Source organism: Panthera pardus, unplaced genomic scaffold (assembly GCF_024362965.1).
Source record: "Panthera pardus isolate Hobbes unplaced genomic scaffold, ASM2436296v1 HiC_scaffold_8, whole genome shotgun sequence".
Classification (NCBI taxonomy): domain Eukaryota; kingdom Metazoa; phylum Chordata; class Mammalia; order Carnivora; family Felidae; genus Panthera; species Panthera pardus.
Window position 1 is genome coordinate 21590828 of NW_026527013.1, and position 18182 is coordinate 21609009.

General features: G+C 38.2%; 1 protein-coding gene across 12 annotated transcripts in view; it reads right to left on the bottom strand.

Annotated features, from left to right (window-relative positions):
• The window catches only part of SFMBT1 (Scm like with four mbt domains 1), a 128019-nt gene that overhangs the window by 30511 nt on the left and 79326 nt on the right, over positions 1-18182 (bottom strand). For all 12 annotated transcript variants that reach the window (XM_019417177.2, XM_053897090.1, XM_019417182.2 and 9 more), the window contains 2 exons: positions 8371-8611; positions 467-555 (listed from right to left, as the gene is read on the bottom strand). In XM_019417177.2, coding sequence (XP_019272722.2) covers positions 467-555; positions 8371-8611 — 330 coding nt within the window. The remainder of the gene's footprint in view (positions 1-466; positions 556-8370; positions 8612-18182) is intronic.

Sequence of the window (18182 nt, forward strand, 5' to 3'; positions counted from 1 at the left end):
CCTATATTATGTTCACTAACAAGCTCAAAAGCTACTCTAATTTAAAAGGACTGTTGGAAGAAGGTAGGTGGTAAGGATACGATAGGTCCAGCGTCTTCTGAGTGAAAGAAAAGGGGGTCTCAATCCACCTGGGGTGGGAGTTACAAATTCCTGAAGTAGAATCAACACCTGCTCAGTTACAGAGAGCCCAAAAAGGCCACATTTTCCAACTTCATAAAAGAATCTGGAAAGCTAGATTTTTATGTGTCAGCAACTAATTTGGAATATTCTAGGCACTAAGGCACCAGTTGGCAACTTCTGAGGATACGTTTAAACCCAGCAGTACCCATTGTCTATGTCTGTAGTAATGATGCTTATTTGCTTTAGAGTGCTAAACGAGCAACCAATTTTAAGATTCCTTGGACAAGAAATATCACTGAAGATGAAAAGAGTTTTCCTCACTGGTTCTGCAAGCAGTAATACTCACGCCCTCTAGCAGGGGAACAGGAGGGCTACACGCTCCCACCAGGGTCTGCCGCAGAAACTCATCCCAATCAGACACTTTGTCTCTGATGCCTAGATGAGGGAATAAATGAGTGATTACTCATAATGTCAGCTACAGAACAGAGAAACAAAACCTAATACAGAGAAGTTAAACCAGTGAAAATGGGTTTAGAGGTGCATTTGTACTTTTAATATCTAAGTCCAACATGTTACTTCTTTCAGAGCTTAAAAAAATCCCCAGCTAGATAAAGCTCCTTCCTAATTAGTTTAATAAAAGGGATACACAAAACAAGAGAATACAGTAACAGCGGCCTAATTTTATCCAAAAGCTAACTACTTTATTTTTTTTTTATTTATTTTGAGAGAGAGAGCGAGAGAGAGAGAGAGCGAGCGTGCACATGTGAGAGACCGTGGGAGAGGGGCAACGAGAGAGAGGGAAAGAGAATCCCAAGCAGGCTCCGCACTCTGAGCACAGAGTCTAATGCAGGGCTCGAACACACAAATTGTGAGATCATGACCTGAGCCAAAATCAAGAGTCAGACGCTTAACTGACTGAGCCACCCAGGTGCCCCACTACTTTATTTTTTATCATGGGAATTCTCAAATATATATAGAAGTAGAGAAAATAGTATAATGAATCTCCATGTACCTTAGCTTCAACAACTGTCACTTCATGGTCAACTTTTCCATCCAGACCAGGAGTTGTTAGCAAACAACAACCTTTGGGCTAACTTTGGTCCACTGTCTATTTTTGTAAATAAGGTTTTATTGGAACACATCCATGCACATTTGTTTACACACTGTTTGTGGCTGCTTTCACACCACAAAGGTAGTGTTAGGTATCTGTTACAAGGATCACATGGACTGTAAAACCTAAAATATTTACTGTCTGGTCCTTTACAGATGTTTTGCCAACCAACCACAGATTATTTAGAACCCAATTCCTGATATAACTGTATCATATAATATCATGTAATTTCATCCAATATAATCTCAGTGGTTTTGGTTTCTGTTTTTGTTTTTTGTAGACGGCGAGCATGAACTGGGGAGAGGGGCAGAGGGAGAGAGAGAAAGAAAATCTTAAACAGGCTCCACACTTAGTCCAGAGCCCGATGCAGGGCTCCATCCCATGATCCTGGGATCACGACCTGAACTAAAATCAAGAGTCAGATGCTCAGGGTGCTTGGGTGGCTCAATCACGTAAGCGTCCAACTCTTGATGTTGGCTCAGATCACGATTTTATGGTAGTGGAATCGAGCCCCCTTGCTGGCTCTGCTCTGGGTGTGGAGCCTGCTTGGAATTCTGTCTCTGCCCCTTCCCCACTCTCTCTCACCTGTGCACACATACACACACACGCACTCTTTCTCTCAAAATAAATAAACAAAAACGGTCGGATGCTCAACCAACTGAGCTACCCAGGCGCCCCTCAGTACGTATTTCTAAAAAAATAACTTTTTATGTAAGCACAATATGACGCCTTTAAAAATTAATAATTCTTCAATATCAAATATCTAGTCCATGTTTAAATGCCCCCAAATGTCTCACAGTTTTTTCCAATTTGCTTGATCAAATCAGGATCCCAATGAGATGTACACACTGCAAATGGTTGATTTATTGCTTAAGTCTCTTTTAAGGTGTATGTTCTTTCTCCCCTCCATCTCCCCATTCTCTTTCTAGCAGCATATTTGTTGAAAAACAGCCTTTTGTCTGTTTAGCATTTTTCTGAGTCTGCTTTTACTGGTAGCCTCCATGTGGGAGGTAACCGGTTGTTCCAATGACCTCTGTATTCTGTATAAATCAGTGTTTACAGCTACAGGCTTGATCAAATTCAGATTTGACTCTTTTGAGGGGGAGTCAAGAACAGCTCAAAAGCGGAGTCGTAATCTTCCACCACTACCATCAGGAAGCAGACTCAGTCTGGTTGTCTCTCCTTTTGTGGTGTTAGCAGCTTTTAATGGTCACTACACAGATACATGATTCGTTAGGGCTAAAAGTGGTGATTTTCCCATCATCCCTTTTTTTGTTTACTAACCAAAAATATTCTATGAAGAAAAATTTCTCTTCTTCAACTACTTCATTACCTTGCGTTATAGTTCACAAAGAAAAAAAGCAGGATATATGTTTGATTCTCTATCTTTCCCTGTATTTACCAGCTTTCAAAATCGTCAGTGGCGTCCCCATCATCCTCCAAAGGCGATCAAGGAGAGTTCTGTTTAAAAGTCACACTAGGAAATTATAGATTAAAGCACATCCGATATGCTTCAGGTCATCGCAGCTGTTCTCCTACTGATGCTCACACTGTCCTGTCTTTAACCAGAAGGAGTCTCTTTTGATATGACCCTAGTAAACAGGCACTGACATCTTTCTCACTTTTGGTATGAACGGTGTCCCAGGCTCAGCTGGCACCTTTCCTGCCCCGGTACAAGAACCAGCTCCTTCTCCAAGGAGCTCGAATTTGTCTGGGTGAAAATGGTATTCAGAGATCATACTTAGGGTGCTGAGTGCTCGTTTTTAAAAAAATATTCTTTATACTAAGTTTGTGTTTCTAGTTTTTTTCAGTATCTAGAACGAATAAAGATCCTTTTTAAAAGACATAAATCAGATTAGGAGTTCATATGGATACTGCCAATACAAATTCATGAAGACATTGTTTCTACTTCATATACCTAAGCTCTCCTTTCTATCCTGCTGAAAACCCTAGTTCTTAATTATACATTTCATAATGACTTTATTCCACAATACCCAAATATTATTTCAAAATAGTATCAACTTTGCGACCAACAATGATTACTAAAAACAGCTTACTTTTATTGTTGTTGTTATGCTATACCCCTATTAGGGATGTACCTTTACTTTAAATTAGTGTATTTGAAAGCCAACGAAATAGTTGTCTGAGAGGTCACTTCACAACCTCCATACACAGTTACATTTCTCTGCTGCTTTTGTTTTTGTGATTTTTTTTGTTTGTTTGTTTAGAAATTTCTTTAGAATGTTTTATAGTTCTATAAAATACTTACATAATTCAAAAATCAAATCTACAAAATAGACGCATTCAGAAAATCTAGCTTCTATCCCTTTCCCCACTTCATTCCATTCCCTTGTTTCCCCACAGGTAACTTTTTAAAATGATTTATCCTTTTATTTAAAAAAAAATGAACTTCACACATACATATTCATATGTTCTCCCCCTCCTTCATTTCTTACACATTTTCTCTTTCCATAAAATAAGACATCCTGGAGAATGCTCCTGCCTGTATGCAGATGGTCCCCATTTCTTTTTACCAGGCACTGCAGCTTTTTTCATTATAAAGTATCCTTTTGTCTCCTGTAATGCTTTCTAATCTGCATACTACCTTTGTAAAATACCAAGAATGACACTCCTACTTTCTTTTTTATTTGATTTATCTTTGTCCATCCTTGTATTTTAACCCTTTCAGAATCTTTCCATTTATGTATATCTCCTATAAACAGCACAAAAGTAGGCTTTGCCTTGTGGACCAACCTGAACTTTTTTTTTACTTTTAGAAGAGTAAGCCCATTGACATTTATGGATATTATCAATAGGTATGGCTTCAATTCTGTCATATTGTTAAATATCATATAGATTATTGGTGTGTGTGTGTATGTATATATAATAGTCTTTCACTATGTTATCTATTTTATTTGAACATATACTTTTTCTTTTTTTCTTTTTAAAATTTATATTTTGGCATTTAGAAAGGTTTGTATTTTTATTCTCCTCGTTCCCTTTATACTAATACCTTTGTATAACACTTTAGTTCTATTTTTGGACTATTTCCTATTCTTTTATAAACAGCAGTAACATTAGCCAAAACTTCTTTTTTCTCTTCTTCCTCACCATCTCATTTCAGGCAATAGCCTTTTATTCTCAATTAACATTTAAAAGGTAATTAGCTAAAAAAATAAAAGGCAATTAAATTACTCTGCAATAAAGCTGGTTTTTAAAAAAAGAAAAAAAGGCAGTGAGTGAGCTTTACCACTACGCACATGCCCTCCCTACTCTGCTGTCCCACATTTTTAGTGACACTGTATCTACATTGTCATAGTATGTAGCTATTATATATTACACTGTCTCCTTCATACCCTTCATTTAGTTCCAAGTTCTATAGCTACATATATATTTAATGTTTCATTAACAGTTCTTATGCTGATGTTTCTTCATTCATTGGGTTTTCTAAAGTTCAGTCTCCAGTGGATGTCTTAGGAAGGGCTCAAAGGAACCTGAATCTTCATATCTTCATAGCAATATGCATATGGCCTTTACACCTAAAGCTCAGTGTGACGAGATGTAAAACTCTTGTCTCATAGATTCTTTTACTGAATTTCTTAACTATGTTACCCTACTATTTTTTATCAAAAAGCTCAATTGTCAAGGGGCATCTGGGTGGCTCAGTTGGTTAAGCACCTGACTTCACCCAGGTCATGATCTCGCAGTTCATGGGTTCGAGCCCCACATCAGACTCTGTGCTGGCAGCTCAGAGCCTGGACCCTGCTTTGGATTTTGTGTCTCCCTTTCTCTGCCCCTCACCCACTCACGCTCTCTCTCTCTCTCTCTCTCAAAAATAAACATTAAAAAAAGTTGAAAAAAAAAAAAAAGAAAAGCACTATTGTCAATTAGTCTGAAATAATCTTGTTTTCCTTCCTTTTTAAGAAATTTAGACTTTTTGCCTAGGATTATTTTTTACTTTGAAGTCCAAGTGTCATTAGAACACATCTTGATGTAGCTGTTCTCACTGGATTTTCCCCTGTACATAGTGAGCCCTTTCTAGATGTATTTCAAGTCCTATTTTATTTCAGTAAGGTTTTCTTGAATTATAGTTTATAGTATTTTATTGCTTCTCTGTTGCCGTTTTCTTTAGGGACTTTACCCCGTCTTTTTTCTTTTCTCATATCTTTTTTATTTTGCAATTTTTCTTCCTTTTCATCTGCTATTTCTCTTCAGATATTATCCATGGTAAATGTGCTCCTGTGTTCATTTTAATAAACTTAGTCTTCATTTCTAATATATTTTTTTATATTTCTAGTTCTTGCCTTTTACTTTTTCTCTTTTCAAATCTTCCTTTTCTCCAATCATCTCATTTCTGAATTTTTACAAATTTTATTTATACTTTTTCTCACTGCTTCTATCATTGTTACTACTTCCTCTTAGCTTGTTTTGAAATGTTTTTATGTGACACAGTATTCATCTCTTTTGTGGTTATGCTTCTCCAGAAGTATTTTATTCCATCCTTCTCTCTTATTATAATAACCTTGTATTCAACTAAAATCATGTAAATGAGATGAATTTTCCTAGACTCAAGATGAGATGGTAGGCTAGGTAGCTTCATGTCTCTAGAGCTTCCTTAGATTTTTTTTTTTTTCCCACAAAACACTTAAAAATATGGCAGATAGAAGCCCACAGAACCCCAAGAACCCTAACACCTAAATATTCATTTCAAAATTTTTTTTAATGTTTATTTATTTTTGAAAGAGAAACAGCATGAGTGGGGGAGGAGCAGAGAGACAGGGAGACAGAATCCGAAGCAGGCTCCAGGCTCTGAGCTGTCAGCACAGAGCCTGATGCAGGGCTCGAACTCACCAACTGCAAGATCATAACCTGAGCCAAAGTTGGATGCTTAAATGACTGAGCCACCCAGGCACCCCCTAAATATTCATTTCAAAATACCATTATTCACCAAAAGAAACCAGGACTTCTTGGAGAAATGACTGATTTCAGTGCTGAGACAGAGAAAAGCTTCTTGAACTAAAATATAAATTACTCAAAGAATGATGGGAACATAACAAAGGACACATTAGTGGCAGCTTAAAGGGGTGCCCACTTGCCAAATCTAGGACAATGTGAGCATCAAGATAAATAATGACAGTAAAGGAACATAATCCATTGAGTAAAATAAGAATCATGAGTCTACACTGACATACATGTGTACGTAAATACACATACACATATATAAGTATATGTATGTAAGTGGAGGAAAAGGAAAGCTCTTTCTATTGCAGAAAGCCAATTATGAAATGTAGACAGAATTAGAAAATACTATTTGGTGATATTAGAGTAATAATTGTTTCAGATAAAAATGATCCATCAATGCTAAAAATAGCGGGTAACAGTTTGAAGAGCAGTGAGATATTTATATCACCTCAAAGTATCTTCCTACAAGATACTTATTAATTAAAAGCTGTACAAGTAATTTTATGGTGGAAAAACCTGACATACATCAAATTAGTCAAGTGATGAAAGTTACTGTATCACCAGCTATAGAACAAACCAACAACAGGTGTCTCATCCTAATAATGACTGATGCCCTAAAGGACACAGTGTCACTTCTGCAGTTTTCCTACCAAAAGTGCATAATCTGAGTCTAAGGAAACATCAGACAAACCCAAACTGCGGGACAGTCCAAAAGACTAACTGGCTTGTACTCTTCAAAAACATTAACACCAAGAAAGACAAAGAAAGGTTAAGAAAACTAAAAAGACGTGACAATCAAATACAATGTGTGATCCTGGACTGAATCCTGGACTAGGAAAAGAAACAAGGCATAATCAACATTATTGGGAAAATTGTCCCATAACTTTCAAAAATGTCAGTCACAAAAAACAAAGTCTGAGAAACATCCAGATTAAAGGAATCTTATGAGACATGACACCTGAATACAATACATGATCTGGGATTTCCTTTTACTATCAAAACATTACGTGCAAAAACTGAGTAAGATCTACAAATTATAGTATTAAATCAAAGTTAATTTCTTTATTTTGTTATTTTACTGTGCCAATGGATGTCCTTGTTTTTTCTTAAATTCTTTTTAATTTATTTATTATTATTTTTTTTCATTTTAGAAAGAGAGTGCATGCCAAGTGGGAGAGGGGCAGAGGAGGAGAGAAAGAAAATTTCAAACAGACTCCATGCCCAATGCAGGGCCGGAGGCAGGGCTCGATCCCACAATCCTGGGATTTCCTAAGCCGAAATTGAGAGTTGGACACTCAACCGACTGAGCCACCCAGACGCCCCGTCCTTATTTTTGTAAGAACATTAAAGTAAGAGTAAAAGGGCATCATGTCTGTAACTGACTTTCAAATGGTTCAGTAAAAAATCATGCATGTGTGTGTATGAGAGTGAGAGGGAAGGAGGGAGAAGGAAGGACACCGTAAGTTTGGTAAAATGTCAACATTTAGGGAAACCTGGCAAAAAGTCTCTAAGAATTTTCTATACTATTTTTGCAACTTTTCTGTAAATCTGAAATTATATCAAAATAAGTAAAGAAAAACATATAAGCTCTGGTATTTTCTTGAAGAGTGAAGCCTTTCCTCCCTTTCTCCACCTTTACATGACCCTCCTCCTCCTGCTTAATTTGGATTCTTCCCTTTCTCCACCTTTACATGACCCTCTGTCCTGCTTAATTTGGATTCTACTCCCAGTAAGGCTCTTTCCTGGAGAGGAACTTCAGTTCCTCATTTTAAGTTAAGACTCATTTTAAGAGTTCATAGGTCCCAGATATAACCTAGGGCTGAGAAGAGAGAAGACAATAAACTCAGAAGATATCGAGCATCAATAGCATAGCAATCTGGCCCAACGTACTTAAAGACAAACAGACCTACAAGTCCCACCAAACTCAGAGAGCCTCACGGTCTGACAAGATGATAAGCAACTGATGCTCCCAATGAGTACCATAAAAACCCAAGGATTTATGAAGCCCAGAAAATAATTTTTAAAAATAGGGAAATGTGCATTATTCCTTATAAATATTTTCATTCAAAATGCTAACCCGAAAAAGTTAGAGAAAGCTATGTGCGTGGAGAATGGAAACCTCAAGGGTGTAGCCACGGCCATACCATATCATGTCTTGATAACATGTATTTTATTACCTTCCGGGGCTTCCAGGGTCTTCTTGTTCTGCTTACACCACCCAATGGGGTAGAGGCCGGCCTTCCTGATGTCACACCAGAAGTCCGCCCTCCGGTCCTCGCCATAGCCATCGTAGCGGAGCAGCAGCAACTGCTCACAGGTGGTGATGATGGTGGCAACCCAGTAGGTTTCAGGGTCTGTTTTCACAGCCACCTCCAGCTTCATCCCAGGAGCAAAGCCATTTTGCAAGCGTGTGTCCACCTGAACAGGGAAATTTTATTAACCACCAAATAAGTATCTCAAATGAGTATTTCTTTTGCCATTCTTTCCTTTTAAGTTTTTTTATTTCGAGGGTGGGGAGGGGCAGAGAGAGGGAGATAGAGAAAGAATCCTAAGCAGGCTCCTCACTGACAGCATGGATCCAGATGCGGGGCTCGATCCCACAAACTGTGAGATCATGACCTGAGCCAAAATCAAGAGTTGGCCGCTTACCCAACTGAGCTAACCCAGGCGCCCCTCCGACAGCCTTTTTTAGACTTACAATTCTGAAGCACTAAACGCAATAAAACCTCAAGGGAAACCTGAGAAATTCCAATGCTACCTCACAGGAGTGATCCAAACAAAACAAGGAACAGCAATGCTGCTCTGTTCTAGCCGACTCCAAAGGAATTTTAATAGAACTCAATATTTTCACAAAAGCAGTCTACTATGATTACAGAAAATGTTTTCTATTAAGTACATAAATCACTAAATGTTCACTATTTTAATAGCCTTCAACACATTATGTTTTCAAGAGTGATTTCTAGATCATTCCAAAAAGATTTATGATGCTAGAAAAGGGGAAAGACAAAATAAGCTATAATGATAATAAATTAGTATAACATGTACCATATGTAGAGACCCATACCTCCCAGTTTCCCTCAAATAGTCTACGTTTATACCTGTCTTCCTTGAATGATAATTAACAGCAGCCCGTTTCTCTCTCAAAGTGTCCTGATTTCAATGACAAATTATATGATCACAAAGGCATGGGTGAGCAATTCTGGAACTACTTCATGTGTATACTAAGATTAAAGTATGTACATATATTGTGAGAAATGAGAGCCAGGTTTCTCACTGTGGGAGAAAGAAGTACAAACAAGGAAAGGGGAGAATAGAATGAAACTCGTGTTGGACTGGAATCAGCAGTATCAGAACGAGGTCACAATGACAGAAAATAGTACAGATGTGTATGTATGTGTGTGCAAATACATCTCCTACCTCTGTGAACTGACAGGGACTGGAAATAATGATACTCATTAGCAATAAGCAAATTCAGTGTACAAATCTTGATTTATAAATGCCATTCTCCAATGAAAAGAACAAGGGCTCCACAGAGAAATAAGTGACACCAATTTGGGGGTACAGAAAACATAGGAAGAGCCTGGAATATCTTGTGATACCAGAAAGTAAAGAAATTCTTCAAAAATGATGAGGGCATTTGTAAAGGACATGGGAGCCAACCAGAAGGATCCCCCAATGGTCACATTAGGAATCATTTGAGCAATAAAGTAAATAATCAGACTAATGGATTATAACCCATAGATTTAAATAATATCTGTGAGTCCACAGTGTAAAAAATAATTAACAGAGAAGAGGGGATAGATCCTTAGAATAGAAGACCAAATAATATAGAAAAAAATGATAGCAATAGAAAATCACCATTAGAAAAAACACAGAAATAAACACTGCAGGCAAGAATCATGCATCAGTGCAAAAATGACTATGATATTCACAGAATCTCAAAGGTTCTCCTATAAGATTCTTACCAATTATAAAGGGGAAAACAGTAACATCACAGTGAAGAACTACGGCAGACACCACCTTAACTAACTGATCAAAGTTAACATTACCAGTTCTAAAACATCAAAATCATACACCCTTGATGTCATACAACGAGAAAAGCACAGTATCGTTCTATGAAATTCTTCCCAAATCTGCATAAGCTCAAGCTAATCATGAATTATCCAAATTGAGGAATATTCCACAAGATAACTGATACATTATATGCTCTTCAAAATGTCTAGGCCATGAGAGACAAAGAAGGAACGAGGAACTCTTAAGCACCGGAGGAGACTATGAAGACCTGACAAATAAATGCAACCCAGCAATCACAAACACTGGGCAGTTGAGGGGAGTCCTGGAAAGACAGCCAGGGAGGGAAAGTCCTACGTCCTGTACAAACCCCCCTGCCCTTCCCATCAACTGCCCTGTTGTACTCCTCACTGTATTAGAATTATGCAGTATGAATGCTGTCCTGTGTGTGCTTTTCTCCAGCCCAACACTGCTTATAGATTTGCTCATGCTACATTTAACAGTCTATTTTTCACCCCTGTATAGTATTCCATTATACAAATATGCCACAATGTATCCATTCTAATGCTACAAACAGTAGGCCCTGTGAGAAGTTTGCAGCTTTGTAAGACTATAAACAGAATATCTTTGTGTCTCTGGGGCAAACATACATGGAATGCTATAACAGATATGGTCAAACCATTTCCAAAGTGGCTGCACCAGTTTACTTTCCCAGTAGTATAAAAAAAATCCTTTTGCTGCAACACTCTAGGCAACGTTTGTGTATTTTCAGTCCTTTTCATTTTAACCATTTTGGAAGGTGTGTTATGTATCTCATTGAGATTTTATTTTATTTTTTAATGTTTATTTATTCATTTTGAGAGAGAGAGTGAGAGAGCAGGGAGAGAGGAGAGAGAATCCTAAGCAGGCTCCTTGCTGTCAGCGCAGGGCCCGACCCAGGGCTCAATCTCACCAATTGTAAGACCAGGATCTGAGCCAAAATCCAGAGTGGGACCGATGGAGCTACCTGTGCACCCCTCTCACTGTGATTTTAATTTGGACTTTTTCGTTATTAATGAAGATGGAAACCTTTATATTTTTTAGCCATTTACTTTTCTTCTTTTGGGAAATGGCTAAGATTCTTGCCTATTTTTGGTCAAGTCTGCATTTTGGATATCAGTTCTTTGTCAGTTACTTGTGTTGCAAACATTACCTCAATTTCTTTATGGTTCTGATTGATGAACAGAAGTTCTTAATTTTAATGTACTCTGATTTATCAATGTTTTTTCTTTAAAAAGTTAGTGCTTTTTCTGTATTTTTAAACAAAATTTCCCTATCCCTAGAAGTCATAAAGATGTATTTTCCATAAGCCTTTCATATTTAGAACTAATATCCACTTTGAATTATTCTCCATGTATGGTATTAGGTAGGAGTCAGGTTTTATTTGTTTGAAGATGCATACACAATTGACCTTTCCTCACCACTGGAAACTGCCACCTTTGTTTTAAGTCAAGTGTCCCCACAAAAGTGGATCTGCTTCTGATTTTTTGTTTTTCCTTTGAGTCGTACTGCAGTGCTATAATTCAGTTCACTACCTAGTACAGCAAGTCTTCTTGTTTTGTCTTATTCCTTAGCTGCATCTGGTTATCCTGGCTCCTTCGCATTTCCACATGAACTTTAGAATCAGACCGTCAATTCCTATCTGAATTTTCTTTTGGTATTTGACATGGGTTGCAGTAAATCTACAGATCTACTATAGATTTATTTATTATTGGGAGAACTGTCATCTTTACAACAGTGAGTCTTCCATTACATAAACAAGGCATATTCCTTTATTTTAACTTACATCAATAATGGTTTGAAGTTACTCTGCAAATCTGTTACATTTATTAGTCATTTGATGTATTTATGGTATTGTAAATTACATCTTTCAGTCCCACTTTTCTTTGTTGCTAGTATACAGAAATGTAATAATTTTTCATGCTACCCTGTATCTAATAATCTTATTAAAGTTACTCATTAATCCTATATCTGTAAATTATTTTATTCATCTGTATATAATGACATTTTTCCTTTCTTCCTAATCCTTATACATTTTAGTTGTTTTGCTTACCTTACTGTATTAGCCAGAACCTCCAATACACTAGCAAACAGAAGTCATGTTAGCCAACATTTTTATCTTGTTGCATATGTAAAAGAAAGTATGCATCATATTACCATTAACAAAGTTTGCTGTAGATTTTTTATAGATATCCTTTAGCAAATTAAAGATTTCTTTAATTTTCTCATCTACAGTTTGCTAAGAGTTTTTGTCATGACTAGGTATGGAATTTTACCAATTATTTTTCTCTTTATATTGAGGTGATAATGTATTTTTTTCTCCTTTATTCTGCTACTATGGTGAATTATGCTCTTCAAAGTTATCTTCCTCACTTTCTCGCCTTTCTCCTGAGATTCCAATTGCACATGCATTAGACTTTTTTTTATACTGTCCGTAGCTCTTGGATGTTCTGGTCTGGTTTTTTCCCCACTCTTTTCCTCTTTGCATTTCAGTTTGGGAAATTTATATTGACTTATCTTCAAGTATACTCTTTCCTCATCTGTTTGAGGATGACCAATGAGCTTGTCAAAGGCATTTAACATCTCTTATTACCATGTTTTTCATTTCTATAATTTCCACTTCACTGTGTCTAATAGTGTCGATTGCTAAGTGTTTTTTGTTGTTGTTGTTGTTTTTTTTACAGTTTATTTACTTATTTTCAGAGAGAGAGAGAGAGTGCACGACTAGCAGAGGGGTAGAGAGAGAGGGAGAGAGAGAATCCCAAGCAGGCTCTGTGCTCTCAGTACGAGTATGATGCAGGGCTCGGTCCCATGAACCATGAGATCCTGACCTGAGCTGAAATCAAGAGTCAGATGCTTAACTGAGACACCCAGGCGCCCCTGATTTCCTTTTCTGTTCACACATGTTGTCCACCTATTCTGCCACAGCCTTTAAGCTATTACTCTTAGTTATTTAAAATTCTCTGATAGTTCCAGTATCTGGGCCTTATGAGTCTGGTTCTGTGGAATGCTTTGTCTGTTGACAGTTTGCTGTTTTTCTCTTGGTTCTTCTTGTGTCCCATAATTTTTCACTGAAAGCCAGACATCCTGTACAGAATAACTGAGGTTGAGCAGACAGTATTTATGCCTGGACATGGGGATGTTTCTTTTTAGGCCTTAAATTTGAGGGAGAAGGTTAAATCAATGCAGTGAGGAGTGCAATTGGGTTTGGGTTTTGTTGTTTGGTTTTCACAGTACACCAGAGGCTCCAAACTACATTAGCATTTTCTACTGAGGGTCTAGGCTCATTTGCCAGAGGGCTTTCTCCCTTCAATATTTGCTGCTCCACCCTGAGATTTAGGCCCTCTCTTTGTGACTACATCTCAAAGACCATCTATCTCCACACTCTTGCCCTCTTCTACAAACAGACCTCTGTTGCCCAACATTTTCTAACTTGGTCATTGAAGACAAGCAGGAAGGGACACTCTCTGAGATTCAGCCTCAGTCTCAGGTTCTGTGTCCTGGGTGTTGGGAGTGCAAACTTCTCAGTGATCTTACTCCTCTCCCAACTGTAGGGGACCTTTAATGGTCTAGCATGTATTCCTACCCCTCTCCAGGACAGAGGGCTTTTATTTCTTCTGTTCTTTCCCCAGGCTGCAAAGAATCTTCACCTGCACCCGGTCGGGGGCGGGGGGGGGGGGGGGGGGCAGTTAAAAGGTTTGCATTCCTTCCCCTAGAAGCTTAAAGCTTTTGTTCCAGAAGATTCAGGTAAGCTTAGTGTCTTTCCCATAGTTTGTGCTGTTTCCTTGACCAGATATGAGGAAAACTGTTTTACTATCTTAGAATTGTCATCCTTGCAAATGTGGTTTACTTCTAATTTCTTCTTCAGCCCCACCTTCCCCCCCCCCCCCCCTTCCAAATTGGGTACTATAAAACTTGCCAGTGGCTCACAAGTCCTGGAGATGAGTTCCAGCAGCTTTGGCTGTGATCAGCTAGCCACAGGCACTTCTTCTCGGCCTCTTCCTATACCTGTGCTTGGTTTTTACCACATGTGGCAGTCTTTCACCATATACTGATTCAAGCTTACAAATATTGTCTACATTTGATGATCAGAGAGTATACATCTATTTTTCATTCTCCTTGTTGCTTTGACATTCAAAGAGGAGAGGTGGAACCTGTTTCTTTAAAATGATATTTTTTGGGGTGCTTGGGTGGCTCCGTTGGTTAAGTGTCTAACTTTGGCTCAGGTCATAATATTCGAGCCCCGCGTCGGGCTCTGTGCTGACAGCTCGGAGCCTGGAGCCTGCTCCGGATTCTGTGTCTCCCTCTCACTCTGCCTCTCCCCTGCTCACACTCTGTCTCTCTCTCTCAAAAATAAACATGAATGAATAATGAATGAATGAATGAATGAATGAATGACTTTTTTAGGGGCACCTGGGTGCCTCAGTCCATTAAGCATGTGACTTTGGCTCAGGTCATGATCTCGCGGTCGAGCCCTGCATCAGGTTCTGCACTGATGGTACAGAGCCTGCTTGGGATTCTCTGTCTCTCCCTCTGTCTCTCTGCCCCTTCCCCATTTGCTCTCTTTCTCTCAAACTAAATGAATAAACTTTTTTTTAAATGTTAAAATGACATTTTTTTAGATCCAGAATTTTGCTCAGGAAATTTATCCCCCATTTTCATTTTAGTATAAATATGTATAAATACCTATCAGATTAGTAATAACATTAAAAACAAGAACTCAAAGGCATTACATGATCATGAATAAACTTCCCTTGTTAAAAAATATACTGAAAACAATTATAAAATATTAGTCAATGTAATATAAAATGAAATCCTTACTTAAAATATGTAGTTCTCACTACTTCAATTTAAGAAAGGCATAAGTGAACTAAAAAATAGGGCAACTATTATGACTGAGTTTTTACACAAACTGAAAATAGCAAGACTCTCTGGCATATACAACACCTACAATACAGTTTAACCTCACAAAATCAGACAATTCTGAGTGAGCATTTGTGTCTTCCTAAATCCTGGAACAAAGGAACTATGCCCTGCTGAACACTGCTATGGACTAAACTGTGTGTCCCCCAAAATCCACATGTTCAAATCCTAACTCCCTATGTGACTGTATTTTAAGACAGTACCCTGTTGAGGATTTTTGCAACCATGTTCATCAGGGAAATTGGTCTTAGTTCTCCTTTTTAGTGGGGTCTCTGTCTGGTTTTGGAATCAAGGTAATGTTGGCTTCATAGAAAGAGTTTGGAAGTTTTCCTTCCATTTCTATTTTTTGGAACAGCTTCAAGAGAATAGGTGTTAACTCCTCCTTAAATGTTTGGTAGAATTCCCCTGGAAAGCCATCTGGCCCTGGACTCTTGTTTTGTGGCAGATTTTTGATTACTAATTCGATTTCCTTACTGGTTATGGTCGATTTCCTTACTGTTCAAATTTTCTATTTCTTCCTGTTTCAGTTTTGGTAGTGTATATGTTTCTAGGAATTTGTTCATTTCTTCCAGATTGCCCATTTTATTGGCATATTATTGCTCATAATATTCTCTTATTATTGTTTTTATTTCTGCTGTGTTGGTTGTGATCTCTCCTCTTTCATTCTTGATTTTATTTACTTGGGTCCTTTCCTTTTTCTTTTTGATCAAACTGGCTAGTGGTTCATCAATTTTTTTTTTTTTAATTTTTTTTTTTCAATGTTTTTTATTTTTGGGACAGAGAGAGACAGAGCATGAACGGGGGAGGGGCAGAGAGAGAGGGAGACACAGAATCGGAAACAGGCTCCAGGCTTCGAGCCATCAGCCCAGAGCCCGACGCGGGGCTCGAACTCACGGACCGCGAGATCGTGACCTGGCTGAAGTCGGACGCTTAACCGACTGCGCCACCCAGGCGCCCCATCATCAATTTTGTTAATTCTTTCAAAGAACCAGCTTTTGGTTTCATTAATCTGTTCTACTGTTTTTTTTTATTTTGATAGCATTAATTTCTGCTCTAATCTTTATTATTTCCTGCCTTCTGCTGGTTTTGGGTTTTATTTGCTGTTCTTTTTCCAGCTCCTTAAGGTGTAAGGTTAGGTTGTGTATCTGAGATCTTTCTTCCTTCTTTAGGAAGGCCTGGATTGCTATGTACTTTCCTCTTATGACTGCCTTTGCTGCATCCCAGAGGTTTTGGGTTGTGGTGTTATCATTTTCACTGATCTTGAAAAAGAAAACCAGAGCAGGAGGCATCACAATCCCGGACTTCAAGCTATACTACAAAGCTGTAATCATCAAGACAGTATGGTACTGGCACAAGAACAGACACTCAGATCAATGGAACAGAATAGAGAACCCAGAAATGGAACCCACAAAGGTATGGCCAACTAATCTTTGACAAAGCAGGAAAGAATATCCAACGGAATAAAGACAATCTCTTCAGCAAGTGGTGCTGGGAAAACTGGACAGGAACATGAAGAAAAATGAACCTGGACCACTTTCTTACACCATACACAAAAATAAACTCAAAATGGATGAAAGACCTCAATGTAAGACAGGAAGCCATCAAAATCCTCGAGGAGAAAGCAGGCAAAAACCTCTTTGATCTTGGCTGCAGCAACTTCTTACTCAACACGTCTCCAGAGGCAAGGGAAGCAAAAGCAAAAATGACCTATTGGGACCTCATCAAAATAAAAAGCTTCTGCACAGCAAAGGAAGCAATCAGCAAAACTAAAAGGCAACCAACGGAATGGGAGAAGACATTTGCAAATGACATATCAGATAAAGGGTTAGTATCCAAAATCTATAAAGAACTTATCAAACTCAACACCCCAAAAAAAAAAAAAAAAAAATCCGGTGAAGAAATGGGCAAAAGACATGAATAGACACTTCTCCAAAGAAGACATCCAGATGGCCAAACGGACACATGAAAAAATGCTCCACATCACTCATCATCAGGGCAATACAAATCAAAACCTTACACCTGTCAGAATGGCTAACATTAACAACTCAGGCAACAACAGATGTTGGCGAGGATGCGGAGAAAGAGGATCTCTTTTGCATTGTTGGTGGCAATGCAAGCTGGTGCAGCCACTCTGGAAAACAGTATGGAGGTTCCTCAAAAAACTAAAAATAGAACTACCCTACGACCTAGCAATTGCACTACTAGGCATTTATCCAAGGGATACAGGTGTTCTGTTTCGAAGGGACACATGCACCCCATGTTTATAGCAGCACTATCAACAATAGCCAAAGTATGGAAAGAGCCCAATGTTCACCGATGGATGAATGGATAAAGAAGAGGTGGCACACACACACACAATGGAGTATTACTCGGCAATCAAAAAGAATGAAATCTTGCCATTTGCAACTATGTGAATGGAACTGGATGGTATTATGCTGAGTGAAATTAGTCAGAGAGAGACAAAAATCATATGACTTCACTCATATGAGGACTTTAAGAGACAAAACAGATGAACATAAGCAAAGGGAAACAAAACTAATATAAAAACAGGGAGGGGTACCAAACATAAGAGACTCATAAATATGGAGAACAAACTGAGGGTTGCTGGAGGGGTTGTGGGAGGGGGAATGGGCTAAATAGGGAAGGGGCACTAAGGAATCTACTCCTGAAATCATTGTTGCACTATATGCTAACTAATTTGGATGTGAATTAAAAAAATAAATAAAACAAGAAAAAAAAAAAAAGACAGCACCCTTATGGAGGTAGTCTTTTCCTGCTTTTTCCTCTAGGGTTTTGATGGTTTCCTGTCTCACATTCAGGTCCTTTATCCATTTTGAGTTTATTTTTGTGAATGGTGTGAGAAAGTGGTCTAGTTTCAACCTTCTGCATGTTGCTGTCCAGTTCTCCCAGCACCATTTGTTAAAGAGACTGTCTTTTTTCCATTGGATATTCTTTCTTGCTTTGTCAAAGATTAGTTGGCCATACTTTTGTGGGTCTAGTTATGGGGTTTCTATTC